The sequence below is a fragment of the Salvelinus fontinalis genome, chromosome 2 (assembly GCF_029448725.1).
Source record: "Salvelinus fontinalis isolate EN_2023a chromosome 2, ASM2944872v1, whole genome shotgun sequence".
In the NCBI taxonomy this organism is placed as follows: Eukaryota; Metazoa; Chordata; class Actinopteri; order Salmoniformes; family Salmonidae; genus Salvelinus; species Salvelinus fontinalis.
Genome location: NC_074666.1, coordinates 82,595,596 through 82,621,513, shown reverse-complemented (window position 1 = coordinate 82,621,513; position 25,918 = coordinate 82,595,596). Strand labels below are relative to the sequence as shown.

At 44.8% G+C, this 25,918-nt stretch overlaps 1 protein-coding gene across 1 annotated transcript in view; it reads right to left on the bottom strand.

Annotated features, from left to right (window-relative positions):
• Positions 1-2,947: 2,947 nt before the first annotated feature.
• The window catches only part of LOC129829049 (G protein-activated inward rectifier potassium channel 1-like), a 27,447-nt gene continuing 4,476 nt past the window's right edge, over positions 2,948-25,918 (bottom strand). Inside the window, exons 2-3 of the mRNA XM_055890496.1 lie at positions 15,595-15,811; positions 2,948-4,121 (exon numbers count right to left, since the gene is read on the bottom strand). Coding sequence (XP_055746471.1) covers positions 3,475-4,121; positions 15,595-15,811 — 864 coding nt within the window. The 3' untranslated portion in view covers positions 2,948-3,474. The remainder of the gene's footprint in view (positions 4,122-15,594; positions 15,812-25,918) is intronic.

Genomic DNA, 25,918 nt, shown 5'->3' with positions numbered 1-25,918 from the left:
TGACCGTGGTATGATTGTTGATGCCACACATGGTGATTCCAGCATCTCAGAAACAGCTGCCTTCCTGGGATTGTTACACACTACAGTCTCTAGAGTTTACAGAGAATGGTGCGATAAACAAAACACATTCAGTGAGCGGCAGTTCTGTGGGCAAAAACACCTTGTTAATGAGAGAGTTCAGAGGAGAATGTCCAGACTCATTCAAGCTAACAGAAAGGACACAAATGCTTAAATAACAGTTGTTTAAAACAGTGGTGTACAGAATGGCATCTCTTAACGTACAACACCGTGAATAATTCAGGCTGTTGTGGAGGCAAAAGGGGATCCTACCCACTACTAGATAGGTGTACCTAATAAAGTGGCCGGTGAGTGTACAGTAATGTTAAATCTGAAAACATGGTCTGGAAAAGTGGTACATGGGACCATAGAAACAGTGTCTGATAAAGAATGATGATGAAATATTACATCCATAGATAATGTAGTCCAATTGGTTCATGTTCCACGGTAATTGGTGTCAATGGATCTCGTTATCCTGAAACTTTCATGATCTAAACATGGAATATTGTTTGTCAGTTTCCATAAAACTATGCATTAAGAGTAATGCAACTGTTACTTATCATTTTGAGCAGTTGTATCAATTAATTAATAGTTAGATCATTGTAATGAAATGAATAGACAGTCATTTCAGATGTAATTTGTGCATTGCATTTTGAAATGGTAACACTTTGACGTTAAGTTGTGTCATTTTGAACAGATGATTTTAGTTCAATGAACAAATGATCTTAGATTAATGTGTATTGTATCCAAGCAATTGGAAAAAGTGTTAGAGTTTTGAAAAATGTGCATTTTGATCAATGGCTGTGAGTTTTGTGTCTAGAGTTTTGAAAAATGACATCAAGGTTCCGAAATTAGTGCTAAAGTGATTGTAAAAAAATGTATAAGCATGTAGCGAGTTCTGACCGACCTTTGAATCGGTCTTTTGAGGACTGTGTAATGTGCATAGGTCCAGAGTATCTTCTAGCCTGATTTTTAAATCTCAAATACACTACAAGTGCAGGAAAGTTCTCCTGGAACAGGGTGATCAAATGAAGAGCCTACATCTGTAAATGAGAGTAATGGACTCTTGTGTGGTGCATCGATTCGTTCATACAGTATGTCATATTTGTTAAGTGCGTAGGGTCTGTGACCATAATATTAGAGTGTATTGTAATCCTCTTCTGAAGATGTGTCGATTGAGCTCAGTCCCGGTCACTCGTCCCTTTCCTCTTATTGTAATGAGGCTATTCATTGTTGTAGTATGATTGGGTGACTTGTCCTCTGCTGAGCCAGTGGAAGAAGTGTAGTGTTTAAGAGTGTGAACGAATAGATACACACACATACACACACACACTTATGGACTCTTTATGCTGCTAAATGAAAAGGTTGGATCGTGTGGATCAGGTCAGGCTTTAGCCTCAACTCTGAGTGGGCGAACGCAGTGAGGAATTCATTACCAGAGGCTAGAGATCCCTTCACGCAGGTCGCTTCAGGCATGCACCTCAAGTAGGGAAAATCGAATTCCCCTGGTCGAATCTCCTCCCTTTGTGGCGTTGGTGGAGAAATTAGTGCTTGGTGGGTGGGTGCCTCTAACTATCATACATCCGTTTGTCTGAACCCTCTACTCATAAGAGTGCTAAATTCCACCGAGGCCTGTGTTGGCTGCATGCCAAATAGCACCACATTCCCCTTCATAGTGCAACATTTTTAAACAGAGCCCTATGGGCCATTTGGGACGGAGACATGGACTAATCCTCCCGAAGCCTACGCTGCACTCTGTCCCTGAGCTCAGGTGACCCTCTCCACTCTTTCTTTTCTCTCTGTCCTCCTCCCTTGCTCTCTCCCTCGCCACTGTTTCCTCTCCATTCGTTCGGATGAGTAAAAGGCTGTGGCCATTTCAAAGCTTCTGTCCTTAAAGTCTGCCGTTGGACTTTATAATGAAGACTGTCACCGATCCCTCCGGAACTTTCATCACGCACACCTGTCCCCTATTTCCACTGATTAGTACTTGTATATGTGTGCCCTTTGGTTTCCATTGGGGGTTGATTATTGTTACAATGTCCATTGGTGCGTGTGAGTACCTGTGCTGTGTGTTTTGGGCTTTCGTGCCCTTATGGATTGCGCAGATGATTACGGGTCTCGTCCCGTGCGTTAATCATTGTGCGCGTGGTGTATTTATTCGAGGTACTCCTCGCTCTTTTGTTTGGGTTTCAACCCTGTGTTTTTGTTACGTGTTTGTTTGGTCGTCCCGTGCCTTTACACGGCTCGCCATAATTTGGGTACAGTAAAAAAACGCTATTACGCATTCCTCCCGAATCATTTATACCAGCGTGACAAAGACTTCATTATGAGAGAAGTCTTGTGACTAATGTATATCCTACTCTATGTAAAAATCATAATTCCTTTCTGTTACAACGGGCTACAAGTCAATTGAAAGAGTGTGTGTGTGTCTGTTTGTCTGTTTAGCCATGCTGCTTGTCTCTGCCCGTCTGAAGGGGGTGGACACTTCCTCCACTGTTTCACTCCCTATCCTCCCCATCCTCCACTCCCAAACACCAGCCAATCAGCACCAAGGACAAGCCTCTGTAGGGTGCCATTTGGACGAAGACTGTGTTTTCTCTCTGGTATCAGCAAAGTCCATTATCCACTGTGTCGGACTCACTCTGTTCAAAGGAGTTATGGAACTGTTCTAGAAAGTGTTTCGTGCCAGCAGCTAAGATTAGGCCATGAACAACCTGTTGAATGTAAAAACAAAGGTGTTATGGAAACTAATGAGTAGCAGATTACTATGACAATTATGAATAATAACAAAAAATGTAGATTGCATTTTGACTGTATTTCTTAGCTAAGTAGATGTTCCCTTTGATGGAAACTAGAATATAGACAAAGGAAGTTGCAGGTACACCACATATTATCATCTTAAATATATTTTATTTGTTTAAAACTAAGAGAGGGGGTATGTAGTGCATTCAGATGGATTGATTGTATACATGCACAATTCTTTAGAGTGTGTATGTGTGTGTGATGATGGAAAGATTAACGTGTGTGTGTGTGTGTGTGTGTGTGTGTGTGTGTGTGTGTGTGTGTTTGACCAGTACGAACACTGTTGCTATAAAACACCCAAAAATCACAGTAATTCCAGTAAAGATTGTGTTTGAAAAAACAGAAATAGTGACACACCGTCCATCATAGTTTTTTCCCCCTTCCATATCATTGTCTTTTAGTATATTCCGTCACATTCCATTTTCCCTCTCTCCATAGTTTGATGTGTGGTCAAAGAGAAGTTAGACTCTGGGGATGTGTCCCAAATAACACCCTATCCCCTACGTAGTGCATTACTTTTGACCAGAGCTCCCTATGGGCCCTGTTCTAAAGTAGTGCACTAAATAGGGAATAGGGTTCCATTTGGGATGCATGCAAAGTCTGGTCATGATGACCTCAGCGGTCAGCATTCATCCTGCGTAATTTGGCCGGCAGGTTGTCCTCTGGTCGGCCCCCTCCTGAGGGCAGAGGGGTGTGGATGCGGGCGGGGACGGGGGCTGGGGTGGGGGGCAGCTGCAGGTCTCCAGTGGACTGGGTCATGGGTTCAAATCCCAGTTTCAAGGCCTTGAGCTGCAGCTGAGCTGCAGCCTCTGGGCCGGGGGAGGAGCTGAGACGCTGCAACTTGAGAGGCAGGTCTCCAGTACTGCAGGCCTTCTCAGAGTGCTGGGAGCCCAGCATCAGAACCTTCCTCTGTAGGTCCTCCTTCCCAGACGAGCTCATCCTCTGAAGCTTACTGGGCAGCCTGGACTGCCCCGCCCGCTCCTCCCGGTCCGTAGTGTTGATGCAGTCCACAGAGAAGACCCGGGCACGTCGGGCGTGCCCGTGGCTCTCGCCCAGCGTGGGGGTGGGGAGGGGCGAAGGCAGGGAGGACTTCTCGTCGTGATCCTTGACGCTGTAGGGTGGGGTGTTGACCTCGAAAGTGCTGTGGAACTGGGAGTAGTCCACCCTGAAGAATCCCTCCTCCAGAGACATGACGGGCAGGAAGCGGTGGCCCCACAACACCTCATCCTCCGTGTACGATGTCCGCGCCTGACACGTCATACCTGAGAGAGAGGGAGGAAGAGAGAGAATTCAAAAGTGAAACTCAGTCTGTAGCATTGACTAGGCAGCACAAACACAGGTGTTAAATAACCTTGTCATTTTTTATAAATATGATGAAAGTATTGTAGTTAACGGTTAACATCAAACAATAAGGCATGAAAGAAAGGGGGAAATTATGCAGCAACCAACCCCCTCCTGCTTATCTCATCCTCTCCATCCATCCCCCTTCTCTTTCTTTCTCTTCCACTCTCAGCATGTGTGGGAACAATTCAGTCTTTGAATTGTTGTCTTACAGCATGAGAAAAAAGTAATTTCCCTGACACAGACCTGCTTTGGCACAGACCTCCCTCACTCTTGCCATAGAGGGGAGATTTAAATACTGATACGCCTGTAAATCTAGCTGGAAGACATTTGCCGTTCCTCTGATGGCTCATAAAAATTGCCACGGCACTGTTACTCATCGAACCGTTTCCACTAATAGGTATGGCTGAGGCTGACCCTGAGACAAACAGATATTGCACTCACTGTTCAACTCCCTCTGCCTCTGCAGAGTGTGGGGCCATTGGCTCAAATGAGCTTGATGGAGACAGCTGACTAAAGGGCATATTGGCTACAAGTCGTTCTAGGCTGAGAGTCATAGCTAGATACTTTTATTTTCTATATCTAGCTCTGTCTCAATGAAACCACATCCAACCTAATTCTACAGCTGTTCTTTTGTATCCATGGCAATCACTAGAGGCCAAAGGTGACTCATCCCTTTGATCAGTGTTGTAATGCATTTAGTCATAATTACCAGTTGTTTATTTCTGTCTATTAAGGAATCTCCTAACACCACCTTTACCAGATCCATACCTCGATGCTGCAGGAGCCTTGGGTCCTCGCCTCACATCACTCCTATCAATAGTACTAATAGCCTTACTCATATAAATAAGTTGAATCTAGTCTACCATAAACAAAACATGATATATTCCTAAATAAAGAGAAGTAACATTGTAGCAGAAATTGCAGCATCCATTCATCAATAAAAAGAAAACATGTAGCACCTGTAGCCAAGGAAAGGGTAGTCTGGTATTGCTGTTTGCGTGATGTTCTATAGTCCTATATGAAAAGGTGGTTGATTACACTACATCCTGGTCCTATTTAAAAAGGTCTCTAAGAGTCAGTCAGATAATGACCGAAGCATCATCCTGAGCACAGCCTTCTCTGGGTGCCTCATTAATAAATGCATTGGCGACGTCGTCCCAACAGCGACAGTACATACGTATCCCAACCAGAAGCCATAGATTAGATGCAACATACACACTGAGCTAAAGGCTAGAGCTTCCACTTTCAAGGAGCGAGACATTAAGTTAACCCGGACTCTTATAAGAAATCCCATTATGCCCTTCGACGAACCATCCAACAGGCAAATCATCGAAGCCTACTATATCAGCCTACTATATCAGCTCTGACCCTCATCGGATGTGACAGGGCTTGCAAACTATCACAGATTAGAAACGGAAACTCTGCCACGAGCTGCCCAGTGACACGAGCCGACCAGACGAGTTAAATGCCTTCTATGCTCACTTCGAGGCAAGCAACACTGAACCATGCGTGAGAGAACCAGCTGTTCCGGAGGACTGTGTGATCAAACTCTCCTTAGCTGATGTGAGTAAGACCTTTAAAGAGGTTAACATTCACAAGGCCACAGGGCCAGATGGATTACCAGGATGCATACTCCGAGCATGCGTTGATTTTCAACCTCTTCCTCACCCAGTCTGTAATACCTACATGTTTCAAGCAGATAACCATAGTTCCTGTGCCCAAGAACGCTAAGGTAAACTTTATGAATGACTGTCGCCCTGTAGCACTCAAATCAAATCAAATAAATTTTTATTGATCACATACTCATGGTTAGCAGATGTTATTGCGAGTGCAGCGAAATGCTTGTGCTTCTAGTTCCAGTGCAGCAATATCTAACAGGTAATATCTAACGATTCCACAACAAATACCTAATACACACAAATATAGGTAAAGAATGGAATAAGAATCTGTACCTCTTTTATTGAACTCATGGGAAAATCAAAAGAAATCAGCCAAGACCTCAGAAAAAAATTGTAGACCTCCACAAGTCTGGTTCATCCTTGGGAGCAATTTCCAAATGCCTGAAGGTACCATGTTCATCTGTACAAACAATAATACGCAAGTATAAACACCATGGGACCACGCAGCCATCATACCACTCAGGAAGGAGATGAGTTCCGTCTCCTAGAGATGAGCATACTTTGGTGCGAAAAGTGCAAATCAATCCCAGAACAACAGCAAAGGACATTGTGAAGATGCTGGAGGAAACAGGTACAAAAGTATCTATATCCACAGTAAAACGAGTCCTATTTCAACATAACCTGAAAGGAAGCTCAGCAAGGAAGAAGCCACTGATCCAAAACCACCATAAAAAAGCCAGACTACGGTTTGCAACTGCACATGGGGAAAAATAACGTATTTTATGGAGAAATGTCCTCTGGTCTGATGAAACAAAAATAGAACTGTTTGGTCATAATGACCATCGTTATGTTTGGAGGAAAAAGGGGGAGGCTTGCAAGCCGAAGAACACCATCCCAACCGTGACGCACGGGGGTGGCAGAATCATGTTGTGGGGGTGCTTGCTGCAGGAGGGACTGGTGCACTTCACAAAATAGATGGCATCATGAGGGAGGAAAATGATATGGATATATTGAAGCAACATCTCAAGACATCAGTCAGGAAGTTAAAGCTTGGTCACAAATTGGTCTTAAAAATGGACAATGACCCCAAGCATACTTCCAAAGTTGAGGCAAAATGGCTTAAGGACAACAAAGTCAAGGTATTGGAGTGGCCATCACAAAGCCCTGACCTCAATCCTATAGAAAACTTGTGGGCATAACTGGAAAAGCGTGTGTGAGCAAGGAGGCCTACAAACCTGACTCAGTTACACCAGCTCTGTCAGGAGGAATGGGCCAAAATTCACCCAACTTATTGTGGGAAGCCTGTGCAAGGCTACCCGAAACGTTTGACCCAAGTTAAACAATTTAAAGGCAATGCTACCAAATACTAGTTGAGTGTATGTAAACTTCTGACCCACTGGGAATGTGATGAAAGAAATAAAAGCTGAAATAAATCATTCTCTCTACTATTATTCGGACATTTCACAGTCTTAAAATAAAGTGGTGAACCTAATTGACCTAAAACAAGGAATTTTTACAAAGATTACATTTTAGGAATTGTGAAAAACTGAGTTTAAATGTATTTGACTAAGGTGTATGTAAACTTCCAACTTCAACTGTATGAGATGAGTAATACGAGATATGTAAACATTATTAAAGTGGCATTATTAAAGTGATTAGTGTTCCTTTTATTACAGTGGCCAATGATTTCAAGTCTATATGTAGGCAGCAGCCTCTCTATGCCAGTGGTAGCTGTTTAACAGTGAGATGGCCTTGAGATAGAAGCTGTTTCAGTCTCTTGGTCCCAGCTTTGATACACCTGTACTGACCTCGCCTTTTGGATGGTAGTGGGGTGAACAGGCAGTGGCTCGGGTGGTTGTTGTCCTTGATGATATTTATGGCCTTCCTGTGTAAGAAATGTAAGTCTCCTGGAGGGCAGGTACTTTTCCCCCAGTGATGCGTTGTGCACACCGCACCACCCTCTGGAGAGCCCTGCCGACAGGATCCTCTCAATTGTGCATCTGTAAAGGTTGGTCAGGGTTTTGGGTGACAAGCCAAATTTCTTCAGCCTCCTGAGGTTGAAGAGGCGCTGTTGCACCTTCTTCACCACACTGTCTGTGCGGGTGGACCACTTCCGTTTGTAGGTCATATGTACGCTGTGGAACTTAAAACTTTCCACCTTCTCTACTGCTGTCCTGTCGATGTGGATAGGGGGGAGCTCCCTCCGCTGTTTCCTGAAGTCCACGATCATCTCCTTTGTTTGGTTGATGTTGAGCCTTCTCCCTGTAGACTCTCGTCGTTGTTGGTAATCAAGCCTACTACTGTTGTGTTGTCTGCAAACTTGATGATTGAGTTGAAGGTGAACAGGGAGTACAGGAGGTCGATGAGCACGCACCCTTGTGGGGCACCAGTGTTGAGGATCAACGAAGGGGAGATTTTGTTTCCTACCTTCACCACCTGGGGGTGGCCCACCATGAAGTCCAGGACCCAATTGTACAGGGCAGGGTTGAGACCCAGGGCCTCAAGCTTAATGATGAGCTTGGAGGGTATTATGGTGTTGAATGCTGAGCTATAGTCAATAAACAGCATTCTTACATACAGTGCCTTGCAAAATGATTCATCCCCCTTGGCGTTTTTCCTATTTTGTTGCATTACAACCTGTAATTTAAATTGATTTTTATTTGGATTTCATGTAATGTACATACACAAAATAGTCCAAACTGGTGAAGTGAAATGAAAAAATTTACTTGTTTAAAAAAAAAAATGTCACATGATCTGTCACATCATCTCAGTATATATACACCTGTTCTGAACAGCCCCAGAGTCTGCAACACCACTAAGAAAGGGGCACCACCAAGCAAGCGGCACCATGAAGACCAAGGAGCTCTCCAAACAGGTCAGGGAAAAAGTTGTGGAGAAATACAGATCAGGGTTGGGTTATAAAAAACCCTGTGTTTGGATGGGGGTGAATAGTTATGCACGCTCAATTTTTCAGTTTTTTTGTCTTATTTCTTGTTTGTTTCACAATAAAAAATATTTTGCATCTTCAAAGTGGTAGGCATGTTGTGTAAATCAAATGATACAAACCCCCCAAAAATCAATTTTAATTCCAGGTTGTAAGGCAACAAAATAGGCAACAAAATAGGAAAAATGCCAAGGGGGGTGAATACTTTCGCAAGCTACTGTAGGTATTCCTCTTGTCCAGATGGAATAGAGCAGTGTGCAGTGTGATGGGGATTGCATCGTTTGTGGACCTATTGGAGCGGTAAGGAAATTGAAGTGGGTCTAGGGTGACAGATGAGGTGGAGGTGATATGATCCTTGACTAGTCTCTCAAAGCACTTCATGATGGCAGAAGTGAGTGCTATGGGGCAATAGTCATTTACTTCAGTTACCTTTGCATTCTTGGGTACAGGAACAATTATGGCCATCTTAAAGGATGTGGGGACAGCAGACTGGGATAGGGAGAGATTGAATATGTCCGTAAACACACCCGCCAGCTGGTCTGCGCATGCTCTGAGTATGCAGCTAGGGATGCTGTCTAGGCCGGCAGCCTTGCGAGGATTAACATGTTTAAATATCTTACTCACGTCGGCCACAGAGAAGGAGAGCCCACAGTCCTTGGTAGCGGGCCGCGTCGGCGGCACTGTATTATCCTCGAAGGTGAAGGCAGAGAAGGTGTTTAGTTTGTCTGGAAGCAAGACGTTGGTGTTCGCGACGTGGCTGGTTTTCCTTTTGTAGTCCGTGATTGTCTGTAGACCCTGACACATACGTCTCATGTCTGAGCCGTTGAATTGCAACTCCACTTTGTCTCATTGCCTTGCGGGAGTGGATAACTACTCTGTTTGTATTCTGCCATAGTCCCAGTCACCTTGCCATGGTTAAATGCGGTGGTACACGCTTTCAGTTTTGCGCAAATGCTGCCATGCACTGAGAATCCAGGTGGCTGTACCGACTCCGACAGCATATCCCGAAAGAGCCATGTTTCCGTGAAACAGAGTATGTTACAATCCCTGATGTCTCTCTGGAAAGCAACCCTTGCCCTGATTTTGTCAACTTTGTTATCTTGGGACTGGATATTAGCGAGCAATATACTCGGAAGCGGTGGGTGGTGTGCGCGTCTCTGAAGTCCGACTCCCTCTCCTCCGGCGGCGTTGTTTTGGGTCGGCCTCTGGAATCAGTTCAAATGCCCTGGGTGGTGCGGACAAAGGATCCGCTTCAAGAAAGTTGTATTCCTGGTCGTAGTGCTGGTAAGTTGAAGCCACTCCGATATCCAATAGTTCTTCCCGGCTGTATGTAATAACAGCTAAGATTTTCTGGGCTAACAATGTAAGAAATAATAAATTTTTAAAAATACTGCAAAGTTTCCTAAGGACTAGAAGTGAGGCAGCCCTCTCTGTCTGCGCCATTTTAACACTCACATCTGTAGCCATGAAATGCTTTGAAAGGCTGGTCATGGCTCACGTTAACATCCTCATTCCAGACACCCTGGACCCACTCCAATTCGCATACCGTCCCAACAGATCCACAGATGACGCAATCTCTGTTGCACTCCACACTGCCATTTACATTTAACATTTACATTTAAGTCATTTAGCAGACGCTCTTATCCAGAGCGACTTACAAATTGGTCAATTAGGTACACCTATGTGAGAATGCTGTTCATTGATTACAGCTAAGCATTCAACACCATAGTGCCCTCGAAGCACATCACTATGCTAAGGTCCCTGGGACTGAACACCTCCCTCTGCAAATGGATCCTGGACTTCCTGATGGGCCACCCCTAGGTGGTGAGGGTAGCAACAACACATCTGCAACGCTGACCCACAACAAGGGGGCCCCACAGGGGAGCGTGCTTAGTCCCCTCCTGTACTCCCTGTTCTCCCACGACTGCGAGGCCACACACGACTCCAACACCATCATTAAGTTTGCAGACGACACAACGGTGATAGGCATGACCACCAATGACGAAGAGACAGCCTATAAGGAGGAATTCAGAGACCTGGCAGTGCGGTGCCAGGACAACAACCTCTCCCTCAACATCAGTAAGACAAAGGAGCTGATTGTGGACTACAGGAAACGGAGAGCTGAGCACGACCCCATTCACATCGACGGGGCTGTAGTGGAGTAGGTTGAGAGCTTCAAGTTCCTTTGTCCACATCACTATCATGGTCCAAACACATTCGTGAAGAGGGCACGACAATACCTCTTCCCCCTCAGGAGGCTGAAAAGATGGACCCTCAGATGGCATGGGCCCTTAGATCCTTAAAAAGTTATACAGCTGCACCATCAAGAGCATCTTGACTTGCTGCATCACTGCTTGGTATGGCAACTGCTTGGCATCCGACCGCAAGGCATTACAGAGGGTAGTGCATACGGCCCAGTATATCACTGGGGCCAAGCTCCCTGCCATCCACAACATCTATACCAGGTGGTGTCAGAGGAAGGCCCAAAGAATTGTCAAAGACTCCAGCCACCCAAGTCATAGACTGTTCTCTCTGCTAACGCACGGCAAGCGGTACCAGTGCACCAAGTCTGTCTCTATAAGGTCCCACAGTTGACAGTGCATGTCAGAGCAAAAACCAAGCCATGAGGTTGAAGGAATTGTTCGTAGAGCTCTGAGAGACGATTGTGTCGAGGCACAGATCTGGGGAAGGTTACCAAAAAATGTCTGCAGCATTGAAGGTCCCCCAGAACACAGTGACCACCATCATTCTTAAATGGAAGAAGTTTGGAACCACCAAGACTCTTCCTAGAGCTATCCTCCCAACCAAACTGAGCAATCAGGGGAGAAGGGTTTTGGTCAGGGAGGTGACCAAGAACCCGATGGTCACTCTGACAGAGCTCTAGAGTTCATCTGTGTAGATGGGGGAACCTTCCAGAAGGACAACCATCTCTGCAGCCCTCCACCAATCAGGCCTGTATGGTAGAGTGACCAGACGGAAGCCACTCTTCAGTAAAAGGCACATGACAGCCCGCTTGGAGTTTGCAAAAAGGCACCTAAAGACTCTCAGACAATGAGAAACAAGATTCTCTGGACTGATGAAACCAAGATTCAACTCTTTGCCTGAATTCCAAGCTTCACGTCTGGAAGAAACCTGGCACCATCCCTACGGTGAAGCATGGTGGTGGCAGCATCATGCTGTGGAGATGTTTTTCAGCGGCAGGGACTGGGAGACTTGTCAGGATCTAGGCAAAGATGAACGGAGCAAAGTACAGAGAGATCCGGGATGAAAACCTGCTCCAGAGCGCTCAGGACCTCAGACTGGGGGCGAAGGTTCAACCTTCCAACAGGACAACAACACACAGCCAGAACAACGCAGGAGTGGCTTCGGGACTGAATGTCTCTGAATGTCCTTGAGTGTCCCAGCCAGAACCTGGACTTGAACCCGATCGAACATCTCTGGAGAGACCTAAAAATAGCTGGGCAGTGACGCTCCCCACCCAGCCTGACAGAGCTTGAGAATATCTGCAGAGAGGAATGGGAGAAACTCCCGAAATGCAAGTGTGCCAAGCTCGTAGCGTCATACCCAAGAAGACTCGAGGCTGTAATCGCTGCCAAATGTGCTTCAACAAAGTACTGAGTAAAGGGTCTGAATACTTATGTAAATGGGATATTAATACATTTCTAGAAGTGTGTTTTTTGTTTTGGCATTATGGAGTATTGTGTGTAGATTGAAGAGGGGGGAAAATGATTTAATACATTTTAGAATAAGGCTGTAACCTAACAAAATGTGAAAAAAGTCTAGGGGTCCGAATACTTTCCCAAGGCACGGTATGTGTACAGTACATAGCTACCGCAATTACCTCGTACCCATGCATATCGACTCGGTACTGGTACTCCCTGTATTTAGCCATGTTATTTTCCACTCCCTATAAATAGCCATGTTATTTTCCACTCCCTATAAATAGCCATGTTATTTCTACTCGTTTTTTTTATTCGTTATCCACTGTGTATTATTTTGATCTTTAACTCTGCATTGTCGGAAAATGACCCATAAGTAAGCATTTCACTGTAAGTCTACACCTGTTATCTACGAAGCATGTGACAAATACAATTGTATTCGATTTTTGGATTTGATTTGACAAGCCAGGTTTTTATTTGACCTCTTCTCTTGTAAAATAGCCACTTATGAGACCTGTATTCCTCTGTTCATTTTTAAAATTAACCTTTATTTAACTAGGCAAGTCAGTTAAGAAAAAAATCTTATTTATAATGAAGGCCTACCAGGGAACAGTAATAAAATGTCCTGCCTTGTTCAGGGGAAGAACGACATATTTTTACCAGGTCAGCTCAGTGATTCAATCCAGCAACCTTTCGGTTACTGGCCCAACGCTCTAACCACTAGGCTACCTGTCGCCCCAAACAGAGCTGGCTGACTGCAGAAAGAGAAACTGATCCTTTCTCTGACATTTGACTGACACAGTAATATCACTACCAAGCGGTTATCACAACCTAAGCTTATACCCAAACCCTTGACTATCCTCAAACCAAAGCTGAAATGAATTAAAGTTATTTTATATTGCTGCATATAGAATCATTTGCTATAATTTGCCTATTGATGGTGGATACATGACTGGGAAGGTATACAGGTGCAGCAGGAAGTGATGTGGCTTCAGGGCCCGGCGTTCCTGCCAGTTCGCCCCGTCATCCAGGTGTCCTGAGTTACACTGACAGTCTGTTATGTTTTGTGGGTCTTGAATGAAAATCAAAGCAGCTGAGCAACCAGCTGGTGGACAGAGAGCGACGTGTCCCCGTAGAGAGCTTTATGTAAAGCCTCCACTGGCACTAATCAAATGGACCATTTCCATCATAGAATGCCTCTTCTTCTCCGAGCGACTTTTCAATCCTACCACTGGCTCTCTTCACCTAACACACACACACACACACACCTGTCAGAAAGCTGTGACAATTAGGCCCACACAACACACATCTCTAGTTGAACAGGAGCTGATGCACAATCATAGTGTGGTAGTCGAGAGACCCCATAACCATCCAATCAGACACCAGAAAGTTGCAAACGCTATCAGTTGGTGACAGAAGGTTTCTCAAATGGCAGGACAATGCTCTGTCTGTCTCTCAGTGGATGATACGGATGTCTTTCTCTGGGGAGTAAGGGATGTCACATTGTGCACGGGACCACACAGGTGACTCCAAGGCCACCTCATTCATACAGAGCAGACCCCCTCATCTACCACCTGCTCTGCTCCTCAGCTCAGAGAAACACAGTCCTGCTGAGAGAGAGAGAGAGAGAGAGAGAGAGAGAGAGAGAGAGAGAGAGAGAGAGAGAGAGAGAGAGAGAGAGAGAGAGAGAGAGAGAGAGAGAGAGAGAGAGAGAGAGAGAGAGAGAGAGAGAGAGAGAGAGAGAGAGAGAGAGAGAGAGAGAGAGAGAGAGAGAGAGGGCGCTAAATGTTTGGCTGCAGCCTGCCTTAATGACATTATCAACAGAGCACAGACCATGCTGCCTGCTCATCCCTCCCTCCTCCTCTAAGCCTATTCATTCTTCTGCCCAGGACAATGAGAAGAGAGGAGGGGGAGAAGAACAGAGGAGAGATGAAAGGAAAAAGAGAAGGCAGCAGAGAAATAAATAAGTGATGCCAGAGAAGACAAAGACTTTGTTATTTAGGTATGACAATTAGGATGAGGAATCGTATTGTTCGATGGCGAAGACAGAAAAACACTTTTGTTGCCGTAGGTGACCCAGCACACCTGCAGCCTGCCTGTAGATCAGTACAGCTGGTGTGTTCAACGTCTCTCACTGTTTATCAGAATTATCCCAGAATTAACCCTGCATTCTGCCCAGTGAGAAAGATAGTAAAACTTCAGCTGAACCCCCAGCTTATTTATCCAAGTGACATTCGCATCTATGACCCTATCTATTATACATGGGGTAGGGATAAAAACCCTCCCGCGGTAACAAAATGTCCTTCATAATTCAATCAGGAAGCGTACAGCTGTGAGAGAGAGCCTGGTGCTGTGCTCAATACCCAAAGTCCACCTCTCCACTGCTCGCTCTGTTTACCACTGAACGCTTCCTAATATCTGCTACATTCTTACAGGGTTTTGGAGATTAAGAGAGATCTGTTAGTCTGACTCTCTCTCCAGAATCTGGATGGAAATATTACACGGGGATCTGTGGCAGGTTGACATGAAGAAGTAAGACTGATAAGCATATAAGAATACAGTTGAATTTGAGTTCAGATAATAGAGGAGAGAGGAATAGCATAATTGCAAGCTAAAGGGTGGAAATAGAGAACGAGCAACCCACTGAATGGAAAGAGATAACAGTTGGGGTGGAGAAGAAAAGGATCAGGAAAGGACTCAGAGTGGAAGGATAATCAAATAAAGGCCCAGTGCAGTCAAAATTCATTTTTTCCTGTGTTTTATATAATATTGTACAACAGCTGATTAAACTACCACTGTAAATACGTGACATTTTTTTACCAATGTTATGACCTTTTAATCAGCAGGTTTGAATGGGCGGGAGTTTGGGCTTTCCATCGTGAAACTTGCTTGAGAAATAGGTTTTTGGCCCATTTTTTTTTTGTTGCCAATTTGAATGTAAATCTATTACGGTAAGATACTTAATTGTTACCCAGAAATGATTTGATATTGACATAGAAATGGCTACATTGGGCCTTTGAAAAGGAGGAGCCTCTTTAGGAAGAAGAGAGTAAGGGGTTAAAAGGAGGATAAAGGGTAGTGAAAGAATAATCAATTAAAAATGAGGAGAGAAGGGTAGGAAGAAGAGAGTAAAGGGTTAACAGGAGGAGAGAGGGTAGTGGTCCTTCACCTGTGGTCTCCACAATGCCCTCCAGGATGACAACAATCTCAAACTGCTCGTTCATGAGGGATCGCTGGGACAGGTCAAAGAAAGGGCTCTTAGGATTGATCTCATGGCAGATGGTGAGAGGTGATACTAGGAAGAGCTGGTCCGCACCCGTCCCAAAACCCACATCCAGCTCACACTGGTCCAGGGGTAGGAACTCTCCCTCCGGGGTCTGACGAGACTGGGAGAGAGGGTGGGAGAGAGAGGAAGGGGGAGGAGAGAAAGGAGAAATAGGAGGGAGAGAGAGAGCGAAAGAGAGAGAGAGAGAGATTTGTTAGACTTTAAACTGTAGACTTGCATTTTTCCACTCTACCATGGCTATTAAGATGATTGTAGATAACAGTGTGACTGGAGCAGAGTAGCCTGTAGCCTATCAATCTTCTCTACACCACCACATGCTGTTTGTCTTGTTGTTCATTTCCTATTTTCTTCCCTTCAGGAGGTGGGTGAGTGGACAGCACATAAACCAAAACAAAGTAGGCAGCCAAAAGTAATATAGGAACATTTCAGGAAATGGGGGTGCATACATTGATATATGATAGAACATTTATGTTTTAGGTGCCATGGCCTCCAGCACAACATACCTCTTTTCTCTTATCACCCAGGACACCATCCCATCCCCCTCCCCTTATCTCCAACCCAGGGAAGCACCACACATCTGTGCAAGGAAATAGCCACTAAACTCTGCTAGTTTCCCCGCTCTCCAAGGTGAGACACACACACATACACACACTCTGTCTCTCACTCTTGCCCCGTACCACGTGGGAGCACCAGAGGGCATTCCATCCTCTAAATATTCAAGGATGAAAGTTGAGAGAGGCAAAGGTCGAGTCATGCGTCCTCCGAAACATGACCCACCAAACTCCGTTTCTTAACACCTACCCACTTAACCCGCAAGCCAACTGCACCAATGTGTGGGAGGAAACACCGTTCAACTGACAACTGAAGTCAGCCTGCAGGCGCCAGGCCCGTCACAAGAAGTCGCTAGAGCTTGAGCCAAGTCAAGCCCCCCCCGGCCAAACCCTCCCCTAACACAGACGACGCTGGGCCAATTGTGCACCGCCCTATGGAACTCCCATTCACGGCCGGTTGTGGGATAGAACCCAGGTCAGTAGCAAGCCTGGCCCTTCACATTAATTTGCAGTGGGCCTGGCAAGGGTTAGATGAGGAGGTGGTGAGAAAACACTGTTTAGACAGACCCAGCCTGCGGCGTGCTAACTGGTGCAGAAGCATTTCATTGCCCAGATGAAGACAGGGCTCAGCGCTGGGCTCTCAGCTGTCTGAGCTAAGCTGAGCTGGGCTCCTCTCTTTAACTCCCTCTGTCTCTTTCATTCTCTCTCACTCTTTCTGAAGCCTTCTCTAATAGTTCTCTCTCTCTGTGTCTCCCTCTGCCTCCCCTCTCTTTTTTCCTTATACCCCTCTGTATCTCTCTCTATCTGTAAGTCTGTGCACAATGCAGCTGCTGGGATTTTCCATGAGGAAAATAAGAGGGTTAATGAACATGAATGGGCCAATCAGCAAAAACCATAACAAAGCCAGCTCCCCACCACTGTTTCTGTAAAAAGCTGAGGGATTGGGCTGGATTCACTCTCAAATTCATAGACAGAGCTATTGATGCAGGGACTGACCATCCATGATATAAAAATTATAGTTTTAACCAAGGGGGCTATACAGTGTCTGTTTACATTTATTTGGTTTACAAACATTGGAGTAAAACAAGCTTATATTTTAAGTTCTGATGGGGTACGGCAGTTAAACTAAGCTAATCAGTTATATTCTTCAAGGGGAATAAATAGTTAATTTATATTCAAAAATGGATGTAGCAACTGCTGATTGGCCATTTAAGACATGCTGTTTGTCAGAAATGTAGGTTTTGTGTTTCAAATCGAAGGACAAATGAGCGTGGAGAGTCGCAGAATTGTTTCTATTCCCACTGTTTCGGAGTGTTATTATTCACATTGAAGGTCACAGTCGTAATTTTCTTTTATGTTTTTCAGTTTTTTTTTTTAACATTCTTTCTCTCTCTGTACAGTAAGTCTCCAAAACTGAGGGAAAGATGAGAAAACTGCAGTAACAATCTCTGTTTCTTATCTCAACCTTCCTGATAATTGGGATGATGTGTCAGCCTCACCACCTACACACACCTCACCTCTAACTCTTCTCTACCGCACACACACACACGCACACACACGCACACACACGCACACACACACACACACACACACACACACACACACACACACACACACACACACACACACACACACACACACACACACACACACACACACACACACACACACACACACACACACACACACACACACACACACACCCTGCACACTGCACCCCCACACAGTCCCACTCCTCCACTCAACACACTGCTGTTGCTGTTTTAGGATCCTCTTATCCTGCCTCCTACCTGCTATATAAAACTCAAGAGCATTTCCAGTACTTCCAGACCAAACCATAGAACCTGTAGTAGGCAGTAATATTTGACATGTGTATGTACAGTATATTATATATACCTCACTTCTAGTCCTTGGGCCCATGCCATCAAGAGCATCTTACATGGGAGCATTGGCATTGTGCTTTTGACGTGCCAATGTCCCTAAGAACAAATTGGCCTTCTTGGCAGAGTTGCAAAGAAAAAGCCATATCTTAGACTGGCCAATAAAAAGAAAAGATTAAGATGGGCAAACGAACACAGACACTGGACAGAGGAACTCTGCCTGACTCTTCCGACTAGCTTGGAAAGACAGTACTGCGCAGTATCGAAGAGCCCTCACTGCTGCTCGATCATCCTATTTTTTCCAACTTAATTGAGGAAAATAAGAAGAATCCGAAATGTATTTTTGATACTGTCGCAAAGCTAACTAAAAAGCAGCATTCCCCAACAGAGGATGGCTTTCACTTCAGCAGTAATAAATTCATGAACTTCTTTGAGGAAAAGATCATGATCCTTAGATAGCAAATTACGTACTCTACTTTAAATCTGCGTATTCTTCCAAAGCTCAGTTGTCCTGAGTCTGCACAACTCTGCCAGGACCTAGGATCAAGGGAGACACTCAAGTGTTTTAGTACTATATCTCTTGACACAAGGATGAAAATAATAATGGCCTCTAAACCTTCAAGCTGCATACTGGACCCTATTCCAACTAAACTACTGAAAGAGCTGCTTCCTGTGCTTGGCCCTCCTATGTTGAACATAATGAATGTCTCTCTATCCACCGGATGTGTACCAAACTCACTAAAAGTGTCAGTAATAAAGCCTCTCTTGAAAAAGCCAAACCTTGACCCAGAAAATATAAAAAAACTATCGGCCTATATCGAATCTTCCATTCCTCTCTAGAATTTTAGAAAAAGCTGTTGCGCAGCAACTCACTGCCTTCCTGAAGACAAACAATGTATACGAAATGCTTCAGTTGGTTTTAGACCCCATCATAGCACTGAGACTGCACTTGTGAAGGTGGTAAATGACCTTTTAATGGCATCAGACCTTAGTGCTGCTTTTGATACCATCGATCACCACATTCTTTTGGAGAGATTGGAAACCCAAATTGGTCTACACGGACAAGTTATGGCCTGGTTTAGATCTTATCTGTCGGAAAGATATCAATTTGTCTCTGTGAATGGTTTGTCCTCTGACAAATCAACTGTAAATTTCGGTGTTCCTCACGATTCCGTTTTAGGACCACTATTGTTTTCACTATATATTTTACCTCTTGGGGATGTAATTCGAAAACATAATGTTAACTTTCACTGCTATGCGGATGACACACCCATTTTTATGGAATGGTCTGCCTACCCTCAACCTTTAAGTCTTTACTGAAGACTCATCTCTTCAATAGGTCATATGATTGAGTGTAGTCAGGCCAAGGAGTGTGAAGGTGAACGGAAAGGCTCTGGAGCAACGAACCACCCTTGCTGTCTCTGCCTGGCCGGTTCCCCTCTCTCCACTGGGATTATCTGCCTCTAACTCTATTACAGGGGCTGAGTCACTGGCTTACTGGTGCTTTTCCATGCCGTCCCTAGGAGGGGACGGCATGGAGTGGGTTGAGACGGCACTTGAGTGGGTTTAGTCGCTGATGTGGTCTTCCTGTCCGGGTTGGCGACCCCCCATCTTTGTGGGCTATACTCGGCCTTGTCTCAGGATGGTAAGTTGGTGGTTGAAGATATCCCTCTAGTGGTGTGGGGGCTGTGCTTTGGCAAAGTGGGTGGGGTTATATCCTGCCTGTTTGGCCCTGTCCGGGGGTATCATCGGATGGGGCCACAGTGTCTCCTGACCCCTCCTGTCTCAGCCGTAGTAGCCATACTCAACCTGCAGTAGTTTATGTGCCGGGGGGCTAGGGTCAGTCTGTTATATCTGGAGTATTTCTCCTGTCTTATCCAGTGTGAATTGAAGTATGCTCTCTCTAATTCTCTCTTTCTTTCTTTCTTTCTTTCTTTCTTTCTCTCTCTCTGAGGACCTGAGCCCTAGGACCATGCCTCAGGACTACCTGGCATGATGACTCCTTGCTGTCCCCAGTCCACCTGGCCGTGCTGCTGCTCCAGTTTCAACTGTTCTGCCTGCGGCTATGGAACCCTGACATGTTCACCGGACGTGCTACCTGTCCCAGACCTGCTGTTTTCAACTCTCTAGAGACAGCTGGAGCAGTAGAGATACTCTCAATGATTGGCTATGAAAAGCCAACTGACATTTACTCCTGAGGTGCTGACTTGTTGCACCCTCAACAACTACTGTGATTATTATTATTTGACCATGCTGGTCATTTATGAACATTTTAATATCTTGGCCATGTTCTGTTATAATCTCCACCCGGCACAGCCAGAAGAGGACTGGCCACCCCTCATAGCCTGGTTCCTCTCTAGGTTTCTTCCTAGGTTTTGGCCTTTAGGGAGTTTTTCCTAGCCACCGTGCTTCTACACCTGCATTGCTTGCTGTTTGGGGTTTTAGGCTGGGTTTCTGTACAGCACTTTGATATATCAGCTGATGTAAGAAGGGCTATATAAATAGATTTTTATTTTGAAGGCCAGCATCCCGGAGTCGCCTCTTCACTGTTGACGTTGAGACTGGTGTTTTGCGGGTACTATTTAATGAAGCTGCCAGTTAAGGACTTGTGAGTTGTCTGTTTCTCACTCCTCTTTCTATTATGGTTAGAGCCAGTTTGCGCCGTTCTGTTCTGTACTTCAATCGCTGGTTGGTTTGGTCTAGAACAGCTCCATTCTCCAGGGAAGGGGCAGACCCCTTCAGGGATGGAACCTTGCCTAGCACCGGCCAGTCAGCTGTGGAGAGTTGACACGGCAGCGAAACTTCCACCAGATGAGAGCGGCGTCCAGCTACTGGGGTAGAAGAAAAATAAAAAGTAGGTGGGCGTGGGTTCCCCCGGTAGCTTATGTAGGTTTGCTACTTGCTTGCTAAGAGTAGCTTCTTCACTCCTGTAGTCCTCCGCAAGCAAGCAGTTGCTACATTTAAAGTCAGCGCCGTCCACATTGTCCCGGGAACAAAGCAAAGTAAACACAGCTCCTGCAATACTGGAAACGTTCAATAGCGGCCTCCATTTGAGACCGCCAAGCCAGCTAGACTAACCTAAACAAAACAATGACACCGCCCCATGTGTGATACAGTATATTTTGTACATTGTATAATAATAGTGAAGACATCAAAATTATGAAGTAGCACATATGGAATCATGTAGTAACCAAAAAAGTTATAAACAAACAATTATATACTGTATCACACACGGGGCAGTGTCATAGTTTGGTTTAGACTATAACCAGACTATAACCAGCGATAACCAGCTGTTTCACTGTGATTAGTCACTTAGGAATAGATTCCCAGTTATCTAACGGACAGATAGACAATGAATGGGTGTGCTGCTGTATTCAAATGAAATGGGAATGGGTAAGGGGTTAAGACACTCAACAGATCTTTTCAGAATACATTTTTTACCACCTATAGTACCAGTCAAAAGCTTGGACACACCTACTCATTCAAGGGTTATTCTTACTGTTTACTATTACTAATTGTGAAGATATCGAAACTATGAAATAACACATATGGAATCATGTAGTAACCAAAAAAGTATTAAACAAATCCAAATATATTTTAGATTATTCAAGGTAGCCACCCTTTGCCTTGACAACAGCTTTGCACACTCTACGCATTCATTCTCTCAACCAGATTCATGAGGTAGTCACCTGGAATGCATTTCAATTAACAAGTGTGCCTTGTTAAAAGTTCATTTGTGGATTTTCTTAATGCGTTTGAGAGAATTAGTTGTGTTGTGACAAGGTAGGGTTGGTATACAGAAGATAGCCCTATTTGGTAAAAGACCAAGTCCAAGAACAGCTAAAATAAGCAAAGAGAAACGACAGTCCATCATTACTTTAAGACATGAAGGCCAGTCAATCCAAAAAATGTCAAGTACTTGAAAGTTTTTCCAAGTGCAGTTACAAAAACCATCAAGCGCTATGATGAAACTGGCTCTCATGAGGACCGCCACAGGAAAGGAAGACCCGGAGTTACATCTGCTGCAGAGAATAAGTTCATAAGAGTTACCAGCCTCAGAAAAAACAGCACAAATAAATATTTCACAGAGTTCGAGTAACAGACACATCTCAACATCTAATGTTCAGAGGAGACTGCTTGAATCAGGCCTTCGTGGTCAAATTGCTGCAAAGAAACCACTACTAAAGGACACCAATAAGAAGAAGAGACTTGCTTGGGCCAAGAAATACGAGCAATGGACATTAGACTGGTGGAAATCTGTCCTTTGGTCTGATGAGTCCAAATATAAGATTTTTGGTTCCAAACGCCATGTCTTTGTGAGACGCAGAGTAGGTAAACGGATGATCTCCGCATGTGTGGTTCCCATCGTGAACCATGGAGGAGGAGGTGTGATGGTGTGGGGGTGCTGTGCAGGTGACACTGTCTGTGATTTATTTAGAATTCAAGCCACACTTAACCAGCATGGCTACCACAGCATTCTGCAGCGATATGCCATCCCATCTGGTTTGCACTTAGTGGGACAATCATTTGTTTTTCAACAGGACAATGACCCAACACACCTCCAGGCTGTGTAAGGGCTATTTGACAAGAAGTAGAGTGATGCAGTGATGCATCAGATGACCTGGCATCCACAATCACCCGACCTGAACCCAATTGAGAGGGTTTGGGATGAGTTGTACCGCAGAGTGAAGGAAAATCAGCCAGCAAGTGCTCAGCATATGTGGGAACTCCTTCAAGACTGTTGGAAAAGCATTCCAGGTGAAGCTGGAGAGAATGCCAAGACTGTGCAAAGCTGTCATCAAGGCAAAGGGTGGCTCCTTTGAAGAATATATTTTGATTTGTTTTACACTTTTTTGGTTACTACATGATGCCATATGTGTTATTTAATAGTTTTGATGTCTTCACTAATATTCTACAATGAAGAAAATAGTAAAAATAAAGAAAAACCCTATAATGAGAAGGTGTGTCCAAACTTTTGACTGATACTGTAGATCATAAGGTTAACTTAGAAGACAAAGCATGAACAAAGAGATGTCCATTAGGCCAGAGGCCTAGAATCCTTCCTCCATGGACGGGATACAGGATAAGAGAGAGAACAAAGGCATTTAATTCAGTTTTTAACATCTGATGTAACCTTCTCAAACCAAAACCAACCCCCATTGGCCAATGAAATGATATCAAGTTAACCATGTAATCTGACCACCAAGGCCCAAACTCCATAGGGTGTCACAGCATCTAAGAGCTTGTGTGGGGCCCCATTTTGGCCCCTCGGAGGGGGATGGGCTGACTAGTCCTTGGGCATTGTCCTTTTGTTTTTGGACCATTTTCCATGCAGTGCCGGGTGACAGAGAACACATAAATTAAGGTCGAGCCTACAAATCCACATCCTTCCCACAAACAGATCTCCTTCTCAAAGGGCTAATCTCTAGGGCCCTGAGTAGTCAGTTCACAAATGCCAGGAAAAACTCATTGCCCCCAAGGTTAAATGTGTTCCAATGGTTTCCAGTCTTTGGCCCAATCAGGGGAGATGCAATTCTAAGTGTTGGCTGTGAAAAGCTGTGAAAGCTACAGAGGGCTTAAGGTTGGACTTGCAGACATTGATCCTCAGAGCCTGACATGTCTGATGTGTTAATGCTCTGAAGAGTATATATTTATGTGGGTACACACACACACACACACACACACACACACACACACATGCACACACGCACACACGCACACACACACACACACACACACACACACACACACACACACACACACACACACACACACACACACACACACACACACACACACACACACACACACACACACACACACACACGCAGACACACCACTACATCATCCCAACCACGTGTGAAGTGTGTGTCTGAGGTGTGTGGCGGAGTGTGTTTTATTTCTTATATCACTGCCAGAGACCATGTGACCCGTGAGTGATATAGAAGTGGAATGTGGAACGCGGAACGCAGATGGACACGGTGTGTCGGTGGAGATACCCTGGAGACAAAAATAAAGCAAGAGCATTTGACTGTAAACCATTATGTTACTCAACAGCTGGAGGTTATAGTACAGGGTACTCACAGAGCCACATTAGACTAGGCTCTTGTTACCGGTTCTCCAATGTGAATCCCTCTCAGGTTTTTAGTGAACTAGTGGGTGGGCTCTGGCAGCACTGTTACATTAAGCTCTATTTTGGCCATGGCCGTTGTGACCGGAGTCCTTTTCAACCGTTCCTGTCACAGTCTATGAGCATTACACTGCACATTAGAACACGGTTCAAGACAAGAGACAGAGAGAGCTACCTAGCCTCCAGTTTAGCATTACAGAACAGCCTATTTGAATTTCAGAGTGGATTATATTATTTCCAAGAAATCTCCGTTTTCCCTGCGTCTCCTCCTCGTGTGAAGCGTTTCCAAACAGCCTCTTTCATTTCCTCAGCAGCTAGTGAACCAGGGACCACTCCAGTACCTAATCAACACATGCAATGTCGCCTGCCTCCCGCTCGGCCTGCCCGATTAATGAGGGCTTTGGAGAGGCCCAGGCATGGAGTGTGGAGATGACTCGGATGACCAGGCCTATTTAGGCCCAATCAATTTCATCTAGCGCCTGTACTCAGCCATGAGTCACTCACTGCGGAGATAAGACTCAGAAGATATGGCTCCAAAGAAGAAAGGACTGAAAGGCGTTTTGAAATTTGTATAAATGGGTGGTTGTTTAGAGTAGTTACTGGAAACACACACACACACACACACGTTTGTTTTACTATCCTTGTGGGGACCAAACAATTGATTCCCATTCAAAATCCTATTTTCCCTAACCTGTACGCTTACTCTTAACCTCACCCTAACTCCTAACCCTAATGCTAAACCTAACCTCTAACCCTAATTGTAACCGTAACCCAAACCAGACAGCAAGTAAAAAGTGGTAGTGCCCAGAACCAATTTGGGCTAAACCACACACACAAGAACAATGGCCAACACATGTACAGTATTCACTGGGCTGTAAACAGCTGACAGTAGACATGAACAATATCCATTCTAAACACAGAGAGAGATGAGTTTATCATAACACAAACCCCACCATGCCGCTCATTGAGATTCAGTGTGTAGTAAGACAGTGGTGACATTTCCTGGCATCCCAGAAGATGTTTACTGATGAATCATTCCATGTTTGGCACCTCAGAGGACTAGACCACAGGCCAGGCTTGACCAGCCTTGACAGAGCAATTTACAGGAGCGATTAGGGTTAAGTGCCTTACTAAAAGGCACATCAACAGATTTTTTTATCTAATCTGCTCTGGGTTTCAAACCGGCAACCTCTTGGTCACTGATCCAACGCCTCCCCTATTAGCTGCCTGCCTGTCTAGTCTATACCACATCTCCCACCTTGACACAGTTTGTTACAACAGCAACATTATCCTGCAGCAACAAGGAAGGTGGATGACTATGTGGATTATAATGCATGGACATTCTAGGGGTTGATCATTTCTTTGTAAGGAAAAATTAATTCTGAAATATCAAAGTGGAAATTACAAAGGCCTTTTTAAACCTCAAATACACTACAAATTAAGATCCTACATCTGTATACCTCTCACCCATTCTCGCTCTCTCTCTCTCTCGCTCTGTCTCTCTCTCTCTCTCGCTCTGTCTCTCTATCTCTCTCTCTCTTTCTCTCTCTCTCTGTCTTTTTTCTCTCTGTCTCTCTCTCTATCTCTCTCTCGCTCTGTCTCTCTATCTCTCTCTCTCTTTCTCTCTCTCTGTCTTTTTTCTCTCT